The sequence below is a fragment of the Scophthalmus maximus genome, chromosome 8, assembly GCF_022379125.1.
Source record: "Scophthalmus maximus strain ysfricsl-2021 chromosome 8, ASM2237912v1, whole genome shotgun sequence".
In the NCBI taxonomy this organism is placed as follows: domain Eukaryota; kingdom Metazoa; phylum Chordata; class Actinopteri; order Pleuronectiformes; family Scophthalmidae; genus Scophthalmus; species Scophthalmus maximus.
The window spans coordinates 16938033-16960000 of NC_061522.1; the positions used below are offsets into that span (position 1 = coordinate 16938033).

The window sequence follows — 21968 nt, forward strand, 5'->3', positions numbered from 1 at the left end:
TATTTGTCTGCCAGCTATACAATTTGGTAACCATGGGATGGAATGTGAAGTCTTTCTATAGCCTGAGGCATGAAGTACTTTCATGGAAGATGTGCGTAATGTTTCCTTTAGAACATTAGTGATGCTTTTTAGGAGTTCTGTAGGAAAATAGGCGTTGATATCTTATAAACATATCATCTTCTGTTAAATGTTGGGCTTTTGCAAACTCTTAGAATGTTTCCAAAGCTTTTACAGGGAGCTGCACGCTACTGGGATTTAAAAAAACAAAACAAACTGGCAGCTCAGTATCTGACACTGGAGAAGATATAAATGACGGTTTAATGTTCTCTGATGAAAGTGTGCATAAGATTTGTTCTGTCAAATGTGCTAACACCTCGGGCGAGAAGAAGGCAGGATGTGGCAGTGATGTGCATGGGGAGTCCACAGTGGCCGATGGAGACCTTTGGTTCTCAGAGCTCAGAATGCTGTATGTCAATTTGTCGAGTAATTTAGGGTCAAGAACAGCACCTTTAAAAGGATTTACCATGCTGTCTTCCACAGTCGTCTGCTCTTCTCTCTCTTCCAGGTGGTTGATACATGCTGTGATGTTCTGGAGGATGGTCTCCCGATATCCCTGCTTCCCCGTTGACTCTGCTCGGCTCACAGCGGTGCTGTGCAGGCTCAAAGACAAAGTGGTCAAGGTGTATAACAAGGTGGGATTAGGAAAAGCTCATCTCATATTCACAGACTGTATAAAATGCAACTGTAACTGACTGACCTGGAAACCAATCGTATATTTCTCTCTGTCTCTTCCGCGCATGCAACCACATATGCAAACAAAACCTACCTGGATACAGAACTGCTGGCTTTTTCATCTCAACTAATTCTAGAGATGGTCTTGCAGATAACACTGCTGGCCAGATGTGTCTTTACATATTTATTTATACATGTCTGCATTTTGAACCTTGGTCTTAGGATTTGTCTTGTTTTGATGCCATGGCGAAATCTGGAAAAGCCCTCTATATCCACCCTGACACCATTTTCTACCCCAGCCTGAGATTCAGGCCCGACCTCTCATGCCTTCAGGTAGAGAGTGAGTGTTTTTTTTTTGGTTGTTTTTTTATTTAAGTAACTGGCTGGGTCAAACAAACCTAACTGCTGTGTGTGGTTTTGTGTTTATTTTTTTCCACTGCAGTGATGTGAAACTCCCGACCACAGCACTCTGTGCCTCTCCCTGTCTCTCCCATTAACCTCTGCAGCTCCAGCTCTGTTTCCTCTGAGCCAGTGTACAAGCTTCTGCCACCAAGTGACTTGAGGAGGAGCCTGCAGAGGTTTGGAAGAGATTCTGCAGGCTCGTCCTCAGGAACTGAAACCGTTAGACTGACCGCTGTGTCTGGGATGACACTTTGACCAATTCAGAAAACTGTGACAACCACATAGTCTCTAGACTCAAGGCAGGAGAATACGTCCATCTCACTTAACCATGCAGGGAATGTTGCCCAACACAACTGACTGTTGTAAAGGGACACACCACAATCACGCCTCTGTGTTTATTTTATCTTCATTAATTTTCATGAATTAGTTTCACACCAAATACACAATGTAAATAGGAAGGGAACTATGTGTCAACTATATTATTGAAGTTGGTTTAGTGCAATATCAAGGCATTTTAACCATAAAATATATCTATTGAAATAACAAAATTCAAGGATTAAATCATCATAACCTAACCATACCTCTGCTATGTTATTATGTTATATCAGAGGTGAAGTGATTAATCGTTTAGATGTTGTAAAGAAAATCAATCAGCAATTTAATCAAGTATTGATGGATTCCAGTCTATAAGTGTGCTTTTCTCTGCTTTTCAATCCCAGAAAAATGTAGATATTTCATTTCTGGACTGTTGGTCAGACAAGACTAAGACTCCGAGCCCTGGGGAAACTGTGAGTGGCATAAATCACTGTTTCAAAACATTCAAACTGTTTGTTCTTGTGAAGTACTGCATTTCTTCAGTTGCACATCTTTGTTGAGGTGCTCACGGCTCTTGTCACGAAATACATTTAAAGGTTCCACAAGCCAAATGACTTGGAAGTGCACTGCTGTGAAGCTCTGAGTTCTGCAGTGTATTGAACCCACTGGACACGCCCACGATGTCGACTCGCTTCCTATAGACCACAGCTGGATCTGCTCTTAAAGGGGAGGACAGCAGATCGCACAAGGGAAACCCAGCCCCTTGAATCCACTCCGGCTTTACGGGATGTAACATGTTGAGCATGTGAAATGAAATACGCCACATCTTGATCCGAACCTGACGTTGATACACAAGGAGGACGCCCCGCTTCAGAGAGCCCCGCGTCGGTTCCCCCCTTCAACCCGTGCGGACATGCCCTTTAAAGGAGCCTCCGCCATGCATGCACTGTCGGCATAACACAACAGCGGGACCGCCAGCCTCCACATCCCCAGCGCCCCTTCTCTGTCCGCCGCGTCAGCAGAGAGCGCCTCTCCCTTGCCATGCCCCGGGTTAGCTCGCTGCTGCCCGCGCTGCTGTTCCTTGTCCTGCCGGGCCTGAGCCGGGGATACTTCCCCGAGGAGCGCTGGAGCCCCGAGTCTCCGCTCCTCGCTCCCCGGGTCGTCATCGCGCTGGTCTGCCGCAACTCGGCGCACTCCCTGCCGCTGTACCTCGGTGCCATCGAGCGCCTCCGCTACCCGAAGGAGCGCGTTGCGCTGTGGTGAGTCCCACCGCTGCAAGCGAGCACGGAGACATTCACATGGACTGTCGGACGTGTCAAAAGTGTCTACAAGTGGCCTATTTATAACTGTCGAGTGGACACAGAAGTATGTCGGAGTCGAGCCCGTGTGGACGTCATGGGGGGGGGGTTGTGGCCAGCTGGAGCCGCCGTCATGTTATCTTCATGTGGTTGTTGGTGAAGCGTCGTGTGGACTGAGCCCCGGCGGCGGAGCGCAGAGGGCGGCCTGCGCCCATGAAGAGTTCCGTTCAGTCAGAGATCATCATCTCTCTCTCTCTCTCTCTCTCTCTCTCTCATCGCCCCCTCCTCCTTCTCTCTCTCCCCCCTCCCTCTTAAACTTCCACATCTCCCCCACTCGCTTGCAGCCCCGGCAGGAAACAAAGCAGAATCGTTGTTAGACATTTGTCCAGATCTGTGGAGATCTGGACAAATCCAGGCACAACGACCTGAGTGGGGGAAGCTGTCCGTCCGAGGCCTCTGCGGGACTTGACCTTCCTTTACCTCAGGCCGTTTGACTGTCTCCCAGCCCCCAGCCCTCCAGATCTCTCTGTTGCTCACTTCCTCTTCTCATGCTGATGCTGTCTCCAGATCTGTTTTTAAAGATTTGGTTAATCGTTTCACCAGCATTATTGCTGAGCAACCCAGTGACCCAGGGAAGTTATTCAAAAAAGACAGACAGAGCAGCAGAGTTGTGTTTAATGTGACTAAAAATGATGAATATTCAATGTTGTGAAATGATTTTTCGATCAAAGGAGACACTGTGTGTCTCCAAAATGTTGTACTGAACTCTTTTTTCCCCTCAATGGGAGCTAAAATGAGACCCTCTTTAAACAAACCAGCCTCGATGCTGAGCATTTTCCTCACATCTGTGCCAGAAAATCTCAGTGCGTAACTCCTAACCATGGCCATGTGGCAGCCCGAGCCCCGGGTTTTCTGTGTGGTTGCTTTGATTATAGCACATCTCTTCTCTCAGAGGAAGAACTGATTAAAGGGGGGGGGGGGAGTTTTGAAATGCACCGTGAAAGACATCAACTGAGTTGCTAGCTGGCCACTTGTCCATACCTGCAGTTATCAGCATGACAAGATAAGATTTGCAAGCAGCAAAACAGACAACCACATGCAGGCAAACTGCCTGATGGTGAGTGTGAGTGTCTACAGGGACATGCAGCATGGATGTTATCAATTTATAACCACCACCCCCCCCCCCCCCCCCCCCTTTTTCTGCTTCTTTTTCCGTCTCACCCTCATACCTCTCTGGTTCTATTGCTGGCATGCAAATGTCTACATGGAACTCACTTCCTTTGCTCATTCAGAACTTCACAGCAGTCAGATTTTTCTCTCAGACAGGTAGGGAAAGTTAGATGTCTGCGGAGAGAGAGGGAGGGGAAGAAGAAGAAGAAGATGGATCGGTGAGTCGGTCACATACAGGTGCTGGGACGGCACTGCTGTGTTAACGCGCCACAGACAGATGGGAAACTAACAGCCGCGGCACGTCGACTGCCACTCACTTGCATACTCACTCTCATATTCACACATTCTTTCGCTCTCTCTCTCTCTTGCTCTTGTCTGACCGAGAGTGGTTGTGATAACAGACAGCAGACGAATGCCGCCCCCCCCCCCCTCTTCTCAGCCTCTATTGTCTGTCTCCTCCGTCCACGCCTGATGGTAGCGACGTGCGGCTCTGCTCGAATGACAACAAGGCCCCCAAAGAATGAAAAGCAAAAGTAGAGCTGCATAGTAATTCAATATAAAATATCAGAATGTGTTATCGTGATTTTATTTAGCTTTAGCCCAAATGTTCTCTTGTTCAGGTGTTTTTGCACCATTCTCTACAGCTGCACTGCTCATATGAACAGTGGATCAAATGGCTATGTGCTGTGTAAAAGGCCTCACTCACAGTGAAGCGCCTGCAGAGAACCATCACTGCCGTCTCTAGGACTTCAGGTAATATTTGTTTCCACGGGTCACTTACAAGTCGCCCCCCGAAAGCGGCAGTTCCCCTCGTATGTCTCAAGGAGAGCTTTTAAGACACGGATAGGGTCCGGCCGGACCAGTCCCGAGTGGCAGTTGCCATAGCAACCAAGGTCGTAGCACAGGCCTGGCGCTCGTAAGTGATATGATGAAGCGAGTCTCCGGTTGAGAGAGAGTGAGTAAACAGTCATAAGAACAGGTGTCCCACAGGGGTTACGAGGCACACAGCTGTCTCTTGGGAAAGTATGAAAATATACAAGGTGTATGGATGGGTGCTCTGGATCGTGGCGATTGTCCTTATTTGGATATATATTCAGTTATGTATGAGTTCTCTCTGGGATAAAATACAGCCGCAGGGAAGATAACCTTCAGGATTGGGTGTTAACTTTGCCCTGCCTGCTCATCTTTATTCTCCTCAGCCGTGCTTCAATAAAAGCTGCTGCTTCCGACATCTGGGTGTCCTGAAACTTCTTCTGTCACGAGTTAACCAGCTCACAGATTTCCACCACACTCCTCTCTTCAGTTTTGTTCCCAGCAGCAGTAGGCAGCTGTTTTCAGTAGGAAAAACACCCTCTAGCAAACCTGCTGGACTTTTACTGCCCAGCACCAGACAGCAGAAGGTTTTGGCAGAAACCCTGAATGAATTTTAATAATGCTTTACTGGATGGTTGGATGTGTAACTACGCAGGTTTTGGCAACATTTCCTCCATTACCCAGATTCCATTCCAAACAGATTCCAATACCAAACTGATCTGCTGTCAGTGTTTGTGTGTTACTTTTCTCCCTAATTTAAAATGTGTCCGTCTCACTGCACAGAACTCATTCCTCTATGTGAGAGGTATAACGAGGATGTAACTACAAATTGTAATGGGAAAAAAATCAACCTTTGTGTTATTATTTATGTAGAGACATAATGAATGGATGAGAAAACAATAGGGTTCCTGTTGTGTGGCTGCCATGTGAGTGTCAGAATAAAAACTGGCTGCAAATATTCATAAATCAGACAAGAGCATTCACATGGAGCGCTGTGATGCCCGGTGGCCCAATTCGTATGGACAAAGGTAGAATTTTATAACAGCGGTACAAAAAACTTTTTTCATGAGGATCAGTCTCATGTTAATGTCAACATCAGGATCAATATTGTTCCCATTTAATGGATCAATGTATTCCTATTATATCACTGTTGTATTATAAAACTGACGACTGGTGATACTGCAGATCAAGTTGCAAATTTAACAGTTTTTTTTTTTTCTTCTTCCCATTGTCCCACAGGGTGGCGACAGACCACAACATAGATAACACCACAGCCATCCTGAGAGATTGGCTCATCAAGGTGCAGAATGACTATCACTATGTGGAGTGGAGACCTGACGATGAATCCAGGTACTCTGCTTTCACTGTGTGTGTGTGTGTGTGTGCGTGCATGCGTGCGTGCGTGTATGCGTGCGTGCGTGCGTGTGTGTGTGCGTGCGAGAGAGATAAGTACGTTACTTAAGCGATCTGTCTGTGTTTGTCTCAGTGCCTTTGAAGACGAGGCGGGACCTAAGCACTGGAATAATCCCCGGTATGAACATGTGATGAAGCTCCGTCAGGCAGCGCTGGACACCGCCCGCGAGATCTGGGCCGACTACTTCCTGGTAGGTTCTCATTTACTCAGCAACTTCAGAAACCTTTTCGTATTATGAAGGCCATTCTCAACGTTGTCTCTGACTCAGCATCAGATGACTGAGCATATAGGTGTAGTAACCTGATTCAGGTGGTGATGTCTGGTGATTAAGATTTTTGACTGAGATATGTAATTATTATGAAATTTACAGTTAAAAAATTTAACTCTTTCAGATTCTATACTACCTCAAACACATGTTTTGTATACTTGTTACTAATTTGCAGACATAATGAACACGACTGTATCTGGGTTAAGCCAATATTAACTGATATGTTAGCCAGGCAAATAATTGGTCAGGCTCTAGTAAAAAAACAACCTAATTTCAGTCCAACTGAAGGCACTTGGGAGTTTTTGATGTCAGTTGAATGACATTTGTCAGAATGACCTCAGTTGTTGTGAGAATGACCTCAAGTTTAAATTGGCTGTATGGAATTCAGCAGACAGATATTATGGCCGAAGGAAATTCAGTTTGCTCGGGAACGACCTTTATTTGCCGGTGCGTTACACTGCGTCAAACGCACACAAGGTTTAAATGTCAAGTTGTGCCGTTGACAAAAAGTGTTCCTCTCGAGAAACGGAACAGCATTTATTCAAAACACAGCCGGGTGAAGGGCAGACGTCTGCCGCTGAGGGCTGTTGAAGTCGCAGAGAGGAGCTGCTCATGCTCTCTGTTCTGTGATCAAACCATGTCACTGTGGCTCAATCAATCATGTGGTTGTCGGCGGGTGACATTTTGTCTGTGCCTGTATTGTATTGATTGTTGTCAATATTGTGCCCTTCTCTTGCGTCTGCAGGTGGCTGACTGTGACAACCTGCTCACCAATCAGGATGTGTTGTGGAAACTGATGACGGAGAACAACACCATTGTAGCTCCCATGCTGGAGTCCAGAGCAGCTTACTCCAACTTCTGGTGCGGCATGACTTCACAGGTACGACTCTTGTGAGCTGTTCACCACTTGCGCCTGTGAACCAGGTTGACGTAAGCTGCACAGATCCTGCACGTCTGCTGCACCGTGTTTAAATGTTAAATGATCTGCTTTGACTAATGTAGTAACACTTCTGAAAGCCAGATGGCAAAGAAATATATAAATGCAATACCTACTAAAATTATATTCTAATCTTTCACCTTTGCTTTAGTGAAGGGTTAGAAATTACATTAAAAATGGTTAAGGTCATTTTAAAGTTTCCACACTCAATGAGATGCTTTTTAAGTCCCTGTGAGACTATTAAACAAATATTATGCATAGGCTGCATTTTAGTACAGCTCTAGGGGAAACAACAGGGGGATTTTCTTCCTGTACATTACAACATTACACAACATAATAATGTTTCTATCGACCTGCTGTTTTACTTTAACAAACTGAAGCAACAGACCATAAAGATTATTTTAACACGCGTAACCTCCTTAAAATGTCTCTATAAAAACAGCTACTTCTGGGCAAATAACGGAAACCACATGAAGTCCATTATTAAATCTATTAAATCAGTTTCTGACAGTGAGTAAAATATAAATTTTCATGCACATCGGCTGAATAATAGGATGCATCTCATGCCATCTTCGTAATGCTGAAATATTTTACCCTTGATTATTTTTCCTTACATGATGAAACCTAGTTTGTTGAATAAGTTTAGAAACTGTAATTTAATCCATTTGAAAGCATAGGAGAAGATTTATTATTTTATAAAAGAAAAAAACCCATATTCATTGTCTGGGTTTTCCTCTGATTGTGTAGGAGCTAAATGCTCTGGTAAATATAATTTGTCAATTAAAGGAATTTCCTCACAGGGGAACTGATTGTACAAGACACCACCAATTCAACAGATAATGATCAGTAGATCATATGGCTGCTATTTGTGCTGCTGATTAAGTTTCCTTTAAAACTAGAGGCCACAGTGTCTTCTAAATTAGTCATAAGAAAATTGATATTTGGACAGTGTTAAAGTTTAAAATATAATCTGGAATATGCAGACACTCAGGTACACGGCATGATTTTGACCAATCAAACTTGTATATCTGATGTCACGTCTGGGATCTATTTCGGTCTGGGCATGATGCCTTCAAGGACTTGGATTTGCTTCCTTTCAAATCAGAGTAGACATGTGGACATTGTCTGTCCTCCAGCACTAAATACTCCAACTTCAACCAAGAGTCTGCATCTGATTCCTCCACAGAACATGTTCTTCATTGACAGTCAATAGGCCTGTAGCCACAAGGGAATAAGTGTCTTTTTCAATAAGTCTGAATGACTCTGTCACTGTAACTCTGATATTATTCAATTAATTAAATTGTAAAACATGGATTTCCAGATATAATGTATCCTTTAAATTGACAGTGAGACTGATGGACATTGGGCAGCCAATTTTCTCCATCAAGTCTTAGTCACATCGAATGAGGTTCCCCCTGGTAGCTTTTTTTTTTACATGTGGAAGCTTTCTAAAGCACTACTATAGAGTTTGTGTCCTCACCCTCTCCTGCAGGGTTACTACAAGCGTACACCGGCCTACATGCCTATACGTAAGCAAGAGCGTCGTGGCTGTTTCGCTGTACCCATGGTCCACTCTACCTACCTGGTGGACCTACGGAAAGAGGCCTCCCGTCGGCTGGCATTTTATCCACCTCACCCGGAGTACAGCTGGGCCCTGGATGATGTCATCGTCTTTGCCTACTCAGCTCGCATGGCAGGTGAGACGAATTCAAGTCGAGTCTTAGCGGAAATGCTCTCTTTTGCACGTGTAAGCATTTTTGTGCCTTTCTTTCCTCTGTCCAGATGTGCAGATGTATGTGTGCAACAAAGAGACGTATGGGTATTTGCCGGTGCCGATGCGCTCCCACGCATCCTTGCAGGATGAGGTGGAGAGCTTCTTGCACACACAGCTCGAGGTCATGGGTGAGTTGACAGGTCAAAGAGGGCTCAGGGAGACCAGAATGATTTCTTTGTGTTTTGCAGTTTTAGAGTGTGAGCTTGTGATTTACACACTGGGCTGTGGTTTACATCTGATCAGTGACCCGATCGCTGCCAGTCACAGCACAGTTCACACAACAGGATTTGCGGCAAGTCACTTTAACTTTCACTATATTTTGACCCTGGGAGATAAAAATGGGGATTTCTCTTTTTTTCGTTTACAATTAAATCCACGCTTACAACATAAATTGAATAATGGAGAAACTAATCAGAAGATTAATCAATAGTTAACATGAATTCTTTGCAGCCCTACAGTGACGTCTAGTACCCTGTTTGGAAGCATCTGCATTTGTTTGTATTTGCATTTCCTTAAATTTGTCACCCATTTGTATATTCTCTATACATGTGCTCTCGCTTGAAAAATCTAAACCAAAAGTTAAACTAAGGTTCATGTATTGGAGCTCCCTGTGGTTCCTTGCACCACATTTTGGGAAACCCTGTTCCAACACATTTTACATTCTCTTTGTAACCTTCCCCCTCTCTTCTTTGAAAGTGAAAAATCCTCCGTTGGAGCACTCAAGTTTCCTGTCTCTTCCTCCCAAGCAGCCTAACAAGATGGGCTTTGATGAGGTACACACACACACACACATACACACAAGCATACACAATGTCCAAAGTATGTGTGTGAGATCTTGCCTTTGTGTGCACACAGGTGTTCATGATAAATCTGGTGCGGAGAGCTGATCGTCGTGAGCGAATGCTGAGAACTCTGTACGAGCAGGAGCTCAGCTGTAAGGTTGTTGCTGCTGTGGATGGCAAGTACGTTTCTCATCTTGTTTTTTCCCCCACTGCCTGTCTCTTCCTGATTTGTGCCTCTGCAACAGGGGGTGTAGATTGATGTAGGGAGGCAGGGCTGAGACAAACAACAAGGTGAAAGGTAGCAGGGTGCATGCTGTCAGTTAAATATTCCCTGAACACATAGTTGTAGCTATCTGCGGAAAATATAATTTTAATCTTTGTTTCACACTCTGTCATTAGGGCGTGCCATGTTTACCATACTTGATTATATCTTCTCAACACCTCCATGGCCTCTGTTGTGTTTATATTGTACTTTTTCATTCAGCCTTTTGCTTTCACACACACACACACACACCCATATAATTTATTGTTTCCATCTCTAATGAGTGTCCATTCACCTTCTTTCTCTCATTTTCTCAGAGCTCTGAACAAGTCTGATGTTGAGTCTATGGGGATTAAGATGCTTCCAGGGTACAAAGACCCTTATCATGGTAGACCTCTCACCAAGGGTGAACTGGGTTGTTTCCTCTCTCATTACAACATCTGGAAGGAGGTGAGACGCAGGTCCAGGCCTCTGGGTCTACCTGTACATGCTAGATAAGGTTTACTACTGAAAAGCACAGTAACTCATTTTGTGCGAAGAAAGGCAGCTTGTTTTATTTGTGTTTTATTAAATGCACTTTTGTCTTTTGTGAAACCTATTTTTTTAGCAACTTGCTGTTTCTCCAAAAGAAATGTGTTCCCCCTCATGATTGTTTTCTTTATAGTTTAACTGCACTATTTATCAGGAAAGATTTTTCTGATGTAGGGGTCGACCGATACGGGCCGATGGCAATTGATTACTAATCTAATAGACCAATAACTGATATTTGAAACCGATATATGTCTGCAGTAAAAAAAAAAATTGAATAACACTCTGAACACAAACCTTTGTTGAAATGTCTTAAAGCATATGTTTAATTTACAAATAAATTCAACATGACCTTAACACAAAGTGCAGGGATCTATCAGCAGCAGAATTATGAAGTTGAACAAAATAACATGGAAGGGACATTGCTGAAGTTCAGAGGGAAGTGACACTGGCTGCATCAGAACCAAAGTAGCACATTTTAGCACTGTAATGCTCTAAATCCATGTGTCATATTTGTTCAGATCGCCGACCGTGGGCTGCAGACATCCCTGGTCATCGAGGACGACCTCCGCTTCGAGGTTTTCTTCAAACATCGTCTCCAGACTCTGCTGCAGGAGGTGACGACACACAAGCTGGACTGGGATCTCATGTGAGTCACGCTTCACTGAACGGGAGAGAAAAAAAACCATGATGTTGTAAACAGAGAGGATTAACATCCCCCTACAGTGAAATCCGTCCATCTGTCACACATGATATCTCAGACACCACTGTTCAGAGGCGGAAAACACCACTGGAAATAATGCGACCCACTAAGCACTGTGCTCCAGCATTTTTACATTCACAGTGAGACGTGCAAAGGGCCACTGTGATAAAAGAGCAAGGTGGGAAGACTCATATCTGGAAGTCAAAGTCTTGTTGAGCTTGAGCAGAAACAGGACACTCCCTCCTTTTGTACTGAATTGTCAGCAATAGAAAGTTATTTAATAGAATCTAAAGAGCTAAAAGCCTGTTTACATTAAAATGTTAGTGGAGAATCAACTTTGACTCATAAAGAGGGTTTTGATAAGAAACATTCAATAACCTGAGGCTTAAAATGGGTTCCTTCCCTTTGCCACACACAACTTCCCTGGGTCCAATTATTCGCTCCCATGACTTCTCATATTGCTGATGCGCAGCTGACCCAACTACACCTGTCATTCCTGCAAGATAACCCCACAGTCTCGACACAAATCTTTGCTCGTCTCTCAGACATACACGCTACCTCCTGGCCAAACAATCTCTCCATTACAATATCATCATCAAAATCCCCTCTTCATCTCTCAGCCCAACCTAGGTCAAGAGAAACCTGTGTGTCATGTTTGATGACAGCTATATCCGTCTCTGACTGTGTTGCATCTTGTCTTCTGGTCATGTCCCTTTGCACAATACAACAAGAGAAAAATCAAGCCTTACACGACTCGGCGTGCCGCCCAGCTGTTGGTCCAGGCCGTGGTTATCTCTAACCTCTTCTACTGCAATGCCAAATCCCGACTGGCCTCCCTTCATGCACAGTAAAACCCTGACAGATGGTCCAAAATGCAGCGGCAGGTCTCGACTGCAATCAGTCCGCTCTCCATGAATCAAATTCAAGTCAAGCTTGTCTGCAGAGCGACTTCTGGTTCTATACCAATCTACTTCAACTCAGGCATTACAGGCTTATGCTCCTTCTCAGCCCCTGAGTTCCGCCGAGGGACGTTGTCTAGCATTACCAACCTTGCACAAGAACAGTCACAGTCCTGATTTGTTTGGTTTCCCATTGGGGAAACAAGCAATTAAATGCATCACAGCAGGGGTGTCCCTATCTATCTCATCTCCTCTGAGAGCACCTCCTCTCCTAACACGTCTATCACCATAACATGCCTAACTAACACATGCTGTGCATTTGCAGTGCACTTCTTTACCTTATCAAACAGATTGAACACCATGATACATATTTTAAGGTCTCCTACTTTATTGAAGTGTTTGTCCCCACAGTTTTTTTTTAAATTTCTGGATTGTAAATGCTGTTGTACTGGGTCCCTAATTTTTGTGTTACTGAAATGTGATAATCTCTAATTTCCTGTGCTCTCACATTGTTGTATAGTTACATCGGACGGAAGCGCATGCAGGTGGACCATCCGGAGAAGTCTGTGCCCAACATACACAATCTGGTGGAGGCTGACTACTCCTACTGGACACTAGGCTACTTGTTGTCGTTACAAGGAGCTCAGAAGCTCCTCAGGGCCGATCCACTGAGAAAGATGCTTCCTGTCGACGAGTTCCTCCCTGTCATGTACGACAAACATCCAGTGTGAGTATAAACCCTCTGCTTCCCTTCATCTTCTCTCTGTCCCTCTTATCTGTCTCTTCTTTTTGTTTCTGCCTCGTAGCACTGTTGTTAACCAATTAATTTTCACTCATCAGTTCCGAGTACATGGACCACTTTGAGCGGCGGGACCTGCGTGCCTTCTCTGCCGAGCCTCTCCTGGTTTACCCGACCCATTACACCGGAGACCAAGGCTACATCAGCGACACGGAAACATCGGTGGTTTGGGACAACGAAAAGGTCAAAACCGACTGGGACCGAGCCAAGTCGAGGAAAACTCAGGAGCAGGAGGAGCTGAGCTTTGAGGCCCAGAACTCGGACGTACTGCAGTCTGAACTGGAGAACTGGAGCGCGAGGGACGAGCTGTGATGGAGAAGAGAAGTCGTTAGGGGGAGTGAGAGGGAACCCTGGCGTGCAGAGATAAGGATGAGCGGAGATAGAACAAAGCTGTGATCGTGGGGGGAAATGGGATAAGATGGAAGGAATAAAACATAAAGCAGTAGAAGAGGGAGGGAAGGCAGAGCAGATGGAAACAGGGTTGAGTGGGGACAGATGCTTTCCTTTTACATTTCTCTCTCCACTATTTGATCTCTTTTCTTAAAAGAGAAGGTTCGATGTAGAGATAACTCTTGAAGAGTCAGATAGCAGCTTTTGTTTTATTTATGGCATCCAATGCACATCCCTTGACCACAGCCTGGTCCATTAATAATCCCATTATTTTTATTATAATTTTGCCCATCTTACAGTATTGAAGTGCTTTTACAAAGCAGAAGATCTTTCAGATATGCAGTATTCCTCAAACACAACCTCTAATGATTGTGTGTGACATTTCAACTGCCCAGCAGAATTTCACATTGCATAAATTCCCTATATAAAAGCTGAGGTGTGGTTTGGGTTAAAAATGGGATCTCATAAAAAGATGATATCACTTTGTTTTGGACTGACTTAAAAAAGTTCTCATCAAACTAATGCAACTTCTTATCACTAGTTGCATTTTCTCTAGTTGTGACGAGTTTTACTTTTATAATAGTAGTTATAATAGTCCCTCGAGAAGTAAAATCGTCCAATAAATCAGGAGAATGACAACAGAAGTGTAACTTTGTTTAGATGAAAAACTCTTTGTTTTTCCTGCTTTCCTCTTCTTTTAATCATCTTGTGTCCCCATTTTCATTTTGTGAGGCCTTATGGGGGCCCCGCCCCCAGGTTGGAAACCACTCTGTCTTCTTCTTCACCTTTCCTAGTGACTAGAAACTCCATGCTGTTTACTTCCAAGTAGCTAGTGTCTTATTTATTTTACATTTTTTAGGTTATTACTTGACCTTACTTATTTTTTCACTCGTGAATGTATTAGTGTTTTCCTTTATTTTGCTTTTTTTAACACGTTACATATACATATTGCAGTTTTGACCCTAAACTTGCAGCCTTCGATGCATTTTGATCAGAACGCTTCTCATGTTTTGTCTCTCTTCAGTCTTTATGAAGTCTTTTTTTTTTTTTTTACCAAAGAACAAATAAAATATTTTATAATGAACGGCTTATTTTGGTTGTGTTTTAGTTTTTTAGTTTTTTAGTTTTAGTTAGTTTTTAGTTTTAGTTTACAGAACTTAGCCGAGGCTAAGGGGGATGCACTGGAGCAACAGTCCCTTGAAGCTCGGCTCCTTTGCTGGCACACAGCACTTTTATTTCAGCACAGACATGAACGTCCCACAGCCCGGTTGAGACCTTTCTTTTAATAAGTGCCTGCTGGTGTTCGTCTTCCCTGCCACTACAAAACTGTCAGTTTGCCGCCACTACTCCTTGTCCTCCATAGTGTTTACACAGATCATCCCTTATTCGCTGCCGAGCTGTGAAGCATGACTGCAGAACTGAGTGTTGAGCAGTTTCATGATATCTGCGATCAACTTGTGTCACATTTAACGTCTGCAATCGCCACAGCTGGAGGCATTGTGTGTTGGTCCCTGTTGGTTTTCGTGTACGCGATATCCCAGGAACACCTTGACGAAATTTGTTCAAATTTGGCAGAAACTTGCACTTGGACTCCTACATGTCTTAGGTCAAGAATTCATACGCTTAAACAAAATACCTTTAATACAGTTTTAGTACATTCCTTCAAAGTTTTTGCTGCATACATTTTTGGCAGAGGCATACAACTGCAGGTGTATGTGTAGCTGGAAATAAATACCATATTCATCATTTTAATTTAGCGTGTTAGCATTTGCCAATAAGCACTAAAAATCAAGTACAGTAGAGGATTATAGAAATGTTAGAGGTAGAGTCCAAATTGAAATTTTGATCAAATCAAAGTGCAAGATGAAAAGTTATTTTAAGAATAAATAATGAGGAAACATTCAGTCTCGTGCGACAACTGACTTCTTGCCGGCCATAAAGCCACGTGGCTAACATGGCTAAAGAGCTTTGGCGTATGTCTTGTGTGTTTGCTCAAATTATGTAATGTGTTTAGGTGTCAAGGTTGGCCCTGTTTGTGTGTGTTTGTGTTTGTGTGCACACAAACACACAGTGCAGTGGCACACGTCTGTGGGACTCAGACTAATCCCCCCCCCCCCACCTCTATATTTACCTCACCCCTCTCTGAGATTAACCCCGGCGTTTTCTGCAAGTGCCTCTGTGGATCAATAGCCACTTCTCTACATTTGGACCTGCTGGGGTTTACTAGAACCGGGCTATCGACCCTCTCAGTTCATTTCCTCGACAGTCTACCATCCCGGCTGTCAAATCACCTTGATAACAGGATGCAAAGGAATCGTTATGACAGTCTGAGGGGGAAAAGTGTGACATCAGTAATTAGAGAGACTCCAACTTGCGGCATTAGTGGAGGGTCGGCCAAACAGTTTGGAGGGCTCACTTGGGGCTCACGCTAAACATGTCTCTCTTTCCTTGTTTCCATTTCTTGTGATTCTCTTGTTTTTGTTCTTCCATTTGACCTACATGTTTGTCCTCCTTTTGCAATCCAATTTGTCATCTTCATCCTTCCTTTTCTCCCTCCCTTCTCCTCTTTAAGTAATAAGATCACTGCTGTTGAGCTAGAGTTTTAAGGCCTGCCGGACACACACACACACACACACGCACGCACGCGCGCGCGCATAAGCAACCTCTGGCCCTGATTTACAGCACTGCCACACCTCCAGCTATCTGTAATCCCCCTCTGTTGACCACAGTGAGCAGGGTGACGACAGAGAGACGGGAGACGAGGCAGTGAGACGGGTCACTATACAGTAAGGAACTTTAACGTATTCAACGGGAGAAAGGAGGAAACAAAGCAAAGGAAGAATGCAATGGCATGAAAGGGAGAAGAACCTGTGGACATATTCCTTCACCTGTGGGAGTTGAGGAGTTTCAAGGTGAGGTAAATGGCTCGTGGTATAGATGGGCTTTTTAAATTAGCCGCTAACAAAATAAGGAAGTGTTGGTAGTATACATCAGGTGCAATTGATCAGCTTCAAAAAGTGAACCGGATGATTGTGAAATAACTTTTCCAAATGTAGGAATTAAGCACTGACCTTTCCGAGTCTTACAGTAAATCCTCCTTTCCCCCCCCCCTCTCCAGGTAAGGTCCAGTGCTGCTCAATTTCAAACATATTTCTCCTACATCAGCCTTGGAAGCTTCAGTCCAGAGCTGTAGTCTCAAATAGATCTGGCACAGCTCAGAGCCAGAGAGCCAAATCTAATTTGTGAGGTTATCGCTGTCAGTTCTCAGCCCGCAGCGACTGCTGCGACAGTGAAATACAGGCTGGGCGAGACAGATAAAGTACATTTCTGAGCTGTTCGGCCTGAACTTTATTTCTAAATCTGAAATTTATTTTAGATGTAGTTTTTTTGTTCTGAACCATAAATCTGCTCATGGAAAACACTCATAAAAGCCTCAATCATCCGGATCAGCTGGTTCTGGTCGGGCTGCAGCGTTGTAATTAGATTTGTTTCAAAGAAGAACACAAAAATAAACATTGCTTATTCATTGAGCAGCATCAGTTAAAGGGAACACCAGCCCAAAATGACGTTTATAGAGATGGTCGCGTTTGTGGGCCTTTTCTTAAGATAAATTACTGACTGAATTACATCAGGATAACAGGAGGTCCTCAGTATATATATATTTAAAGCCTCCAATGTGTTTTAAAATCTTTTAAAATATATATTCAAAAGCAAATTGTGGAATCAGTCACTCATTCATTTCTAGACTCAATATTTTGCAGTATTTTGCCAATCAAAATGTATTTAAATGAACTCAAATTAGACTCAAATCAGATCTTTTATTCATTCAAAATCAAATCATTACAGTTGTGTGCGTTTGTGCTGCCCAGTCACTGTCAGCCAAAAGTGGCTCATAGTCGTGATGAGGGAGATTAGCTGAGCGTTAAACTGAGAATATTTAGTTTAAAGAACTTTAAAGAGTAAAATAGCACCAGATAGAACAGCAGTGTTATGCTGCCCTCAGGCCTACTTGTGACCACAGTCACAGATGTGGGTGGGTGTGGTCACAGGTATTATCTGTTGCCCCTGTAACTATGCTACATACTCGTTCATCATCTCTATTCTGGGCCCCATGGCAAATCTCTACTGTATGGATGTACTGGAAAAAAAAACGTACATTCAACAGTGTAAGAGTATCTGAGAGTTGACTTTGCCTGTGGGCGTAGAGAGCGTGGTCGCAGCCAATGGGCTGCTCTCGCCATGGATAAGATTGAAGGCCACTTGTTATGTTGTTGCACGTGTGTATATGTATACACATTTTAACATCCCCTCTCTCTAAATAGGGCTCTCAACCCTTTCCAACGACTTTCCTTTCATCATGGTGGACCTGTTCCTGAATCGAGTTCTGGTAGAGAACAACTGGGACCAGGATGAACTCAACACAGAGCGCGAAATCGCCGGGATCCTCGAAAACCGCATCCTGATGCTGTTCTTTGCGTCTGCTGAGTGTCAACAGTGCATGGAGTTTGTGCCTGTCCTGAACGAGTTCTTCAAGAGACTGAAGGATCCGGCGTACATCGAATACCCCAAACTGCTTGCACTCATCTACATCAGGTCTCGGTCTATCCTTTGTGTTTAGCTCTTTGATGCAGGGGATGTAATTGCACCGTGTCGTCATTCATAAGATTCAAATTCCTCCTCTCCTCCCTGTAGCTTGGACCAATCAGAGGAGCAGCAGGAAAGACTCCTCAAAGAGATGCACAAAAAGGTTCTGTTTCTGGCCTTTGAGGACCCATACAGGAGGTAGGTGGACGGAGTGAGAGAGTGTCTGTGTGTAAATGTATGTTTTGGAAGCTGCATTAGGCTGCAGAGCCATAGACTGTGGATAAAAATGGACGTGGTTGTAGAGGAATTTCTCTCCTCTCCTGAGAAACTGCAAAGACGAGTGTCCTCATTCACTATGCAAGGTCATCTTATCTGTAGCCGTCCGAGACAGTCGATGGGTAACTGAAGGCCGTCTCGGGGTGTCACAGTTGCCATAATCCATAGTAAGTAGATAGATAGCTATTCTGTTTGTGAGATGACGACATTACTCTGAGAGAGCTAAACACACCTACAGAGAGCGGAGATAGGCATATTGTCTTGGGACGCCATACACAGATCTATGTTGCGAACAAGAAATCTCCTCAATATTCAGCTCTTCTAATAAATGGCCTCCGTCTTCCTGATTCAACGGCATCAATTTTTCTATTACAGTGGTGACCGGGTCTGCAAAGTGAAGCCAATGAGGAAGTGCCTTGAACCTGTATTTTCTCGTATCACCAGCAGAGGGCGACTTGACTGGCTGCTAAAAGAAGTCAGTTTATAGACGTCTATGAGACCCTACTTCTCGCTTGATTTATGACATCAGTAAACATTTTTTCCTGAGGGTTTTATGATCTCAGTGGCTAGTTTACAGCACGATGTTCACTCTGTAAATTATGATCCCATTTAGAGTAAAATAGACGATAAAGCGAGGTATGCATTGGAGCGTGAAAAGTGTGTGATTGACAGTCTGCACGGTCCAATAGTTGCACGGTTGCCGGTGTAGGTGGATGAGCCCCCTGCTCCTCCAAATGTGGTTACTTCAAACAACCAAGATGGGGCTGGTCAAAAGGCTAAACTCATGGCTTTAAAATGGCACAAAACCAATAGGCGTCACGTTGTGTTGCTACTTGTTCAAAGCAGGCCGAGAGCAATATGAACAAAGCCAGCTACCTACATGCATTTTCATGCATTTTCTCAACCGCATGTTTTCTTCTGTTATTTTCAGGGAACTGCACGCCATGTTTAAGGTAAAGGACGTTCCAACGGTCGTGGTCCTTCGGCCAGACTGCTCCATTCTCTGTCCGAACGCTGTGCAGGACATCTGTCATTTCGGCTCTGACTGCTTCAGTAACTGGCAGGAATCGGCCGAGCTCATTGAGAGAAGCTTCATGCTCAACGAGGAGTTTGACAACCTGAATCTGCGCAGTGCCACTGACCCTGTGAGGAGACTCAAGTACAAGACGGAGGATGACAAGAGGAAAAAGAGATGGTGGAAGTTATGGGGGACGGGCAAAGATGGATATAAGGAGGAAGAGGAGAAGGATGGAGCGTGGGATACAGAGAGAAAGGGGGGAAATAAAGGAACATGGAGGAGACGATGAAGAGAAAGGGCGAAAGAGAAAAAAAAATATATATATATATATAAAAGGCAAATCCTTTTATGTTGATCCTCTCTTGTAATTGTCTCAGAGCACATCTTCAGGTCCAGCCCCCTGAGCTTTCTGATACCTGCGGCTTATTCACAGGACATTGAAGAAATATTTTCTCTCCCTGCAGTAGCATGTGCAGCAAGACTTTAAAAAAGCACAATGAGCTACTTTACTGTGTTATGACATGTAGAACAATGACATACTGTAACAGTGCCTCGCTGCACAGAGAAGACACAACATTGAGAGGAATTAAATGTGTTGCTCCATCTTTAGAAATAAGCTTCATTGGTGATTCAACTGCTGTACGTTGTTTTATCCATATTACAATTATTATCATTATTCTAATATTAACATGTCTTAAATATGATCCAATCTAGTCTTGTCAATTTGACGAACTAAATAATTGCAGTTAACAACAAAAGTAAAAGTTGTTCTCAGTCATAAGAGCAGAGGTCACTGTTTTAAAGCACAGGAACACACGTGTATATATGCAGAACATGTCCCAGTGCTTTTCTGTTTATAAAATGACTGAGCCCCGAATCCCACAGATAAACATTTGTGTATTAAGAGTGGGTCAAATCGGTCAGTAAGTGGTCACATAGACCAACTGTGCAGCTCTTCCGACTTTTTTCTTTTCAGCCTCTTTTAGCTCATTTGTTTTGGTTTTCAGACCAGGTAACGAAAATCCTATCAACTCCATTTCCAGCAGCATCAGGCAGCTTGAAAACAACGACACACTGTTGTTTCTGCTGGAAGTGTTTGCTGTTTGCTAACTCTGTTTTAGCATTTTTATGCCCCCAAGTGGAAACAGGAAAAAAAAAAGTTATTGCAGCTTTAAACTAAGTTTAGGCGCTGGCGCCTGCTGGTGCTTTAAAATTCACATTAACATTTAATCAAGCACTGAGTGTATGTTATTTATTTTTTAGCATCATTTATTTTTTGCAATTCTTTGTTAATTATGAATTTGTGTCCTGAGATTTTGATTTTGTTATTAAATAGTTAAGTACAAGTTATATCGCTTTGTAAAAAGAAACAATAAATTTCTCCTTGCCGTGACACAAACTGTGTCTTTACGTCACTGCTGTGGCTTTATAGCCAAACGCTGCTGCTCCCTGCCGAGCGAAATCAAACTATCACTAACCAGATATTCCCTGTAGTTCAGCACCTCCAGTAGTTACTGAATGATAGAGGTCTCGCTGTGGCTCACTTCATTAGGCCTTTCTAGTTTTTAAGCACGTCTCTCATTCTGCTATCTCTATGGCTTCCATTCATGCACACTTGCTCAATCACTGCCGTCAGCTTCCCACACACACACACACACACACACACACACACGCACACACGCACATGCACACCATGACTGTGAAAACCTCATGCCCCTTATCCCTCTGTCACCTTGTCTGTCAATCGCTCCCTCTCAGACAGAAGAGAGGAGGTGGTGCGCAGGAGCACAAAGGAGGAGGGAGAGAACAGCCACTGGCCTCAAGGTGAAGGAGAGTGAGAGTGTGTGCATGAGTGAATATGATTCACACTGACGGGCAGGGAACCGGCTCAAGTATACGGCCCAAGAACAGCCGAAAAAGAGCAAGACACTCGATTTTGAATGCCGTTCTCGTTTTGGATTCGCCGCCTAGGGGGGAGATAATATTTGTCAGAGGTAAGCAACTGTGAGGGATTAGCCGACTGAGCAGCGAGCGAGATTATATACGATTACTAGATAGGTGTTCAAATATGACTGAGCGGAAACATGCTGTCTCATATACAGGACATCATCATATCTCGTGCTATGGGACTTTATCAAATCTCAAATTTGAAAAAATTCTTTGCCACTTACATGCATGCATGAATATGAAAGCCCTCAAAATGATTTGCTATACTGTGTATCTTTATTGATTACCCATGTTAAACCGAGGAACATAAACTGTCTCCCTACAGCTTCCTGAGTCCTCAATCACTGTGACCTTCAATCATGGTGGACCTGTTTGTTGATCGGGTCCTGGTGAAGAACAACAAGGACCGGGACGAGCTGGACACAGAGCGTGAGATCGCCATGAGCCTGCAGAACCGCATCCTGATGCTCTTCTTTGCCTCTGCTGCACGCGACAGGTGCCAGCCGTTCGCCCTCACACTCACAGATGTGTTCAAACGGTTGACAGATGAGTTCTATGTGGATCGCTCTGCTCAGCTGGCTCTCCTGTACATCAGGTACAACACACACACACACACGCACACAAACACACACACACACACACACACACACACACATA

General features: G+C 44.0%; 3 protein-coding genes across 4 annotated transcripts in view; all 3 read left to right on the forward strand.

Moving 5' to 3' along the window:
* Positions 1–1359: 1359 nt before the first annotated feature.
* Positions 1360–14570, forward strand: LOC118312821 (procollagen galactosyltransferase 1-like). Of its 2 annotated transcripts, XM_035637750.2 has the most exons (14): positions 1360–1433; positions 1854–1922; positions 4074–4135; positions 5970–6080; positions 6217–6334; positions 7158–7292; positions 8842–9046; positions 9132–9251; positions 9820–9896; positions 9979–10085; positions 10485–10617; positions 11217–11344; positions 12818–13024; positions 13138–14570. In XM_035637750.2, the coding sequence occupies exons 3-14, from the start codon at positions 4128–4130 to the stop codon at positions 13406–13408; spliced, it is 1620 nt and encodes a 539-aa protein (XP_035493643.1). In that variant the 5' UTR covers positions 1360–1433; positions 1854–1922; positions 4074–4127; the 3' UTR covers positions 13409–14570. The 2 variants fall into 2 exon arrangements, with proteins under 2 accessions (XP_035493643.1, XP_035493642.1); XM_035637749.2 differs by lacking the exons at positions 1360–1433; positions 1854–1922; positions 4074–4135 and adding an exon at positions 2169–2708.
* A 1635-nt stretch (positions 14571–16205) lies between these two features.
* On the forward strand, positions 16206–20751 carry LOC118312594 (nucleoredoxin-like protein 1). Its single transcript, XM_035637308.2, has 4 exons — positions 16206–16398; positions 17809–18079; positions 18179–18268; positions 19278–20751. The coding sequence occupies exons 1-4, from the start codon at positions 16338–16340 to the stop codon at positions 19651–19653; spliced, it is 798 nt and encodes a 265-aa protein (XP_035493201.2). The 5' UTR covers positions 16206–16337; the 3' UTR covers positions 19654–20751.
* Positions 20752–21617: 866 nt separating this feature from the next.
* The window catches only part of LOC118312711 (nucleoredoxin-like protein 1), a 1318-nt gene continuing 967 nt past the window's right edge, over positions 21618–21968 (forward strand). The window contains exon 1 of the mRNA XM_035637549.2: positions 21618–21906. Within this exon, the coding sequence (XP_035493442.1) occupies positions 21671–21906 (236 nt within the window). The 5' untranslated portion in view covers positions 21618–21670. The remainder of the gene's footprint in view (positions 21907–21968) is intronic.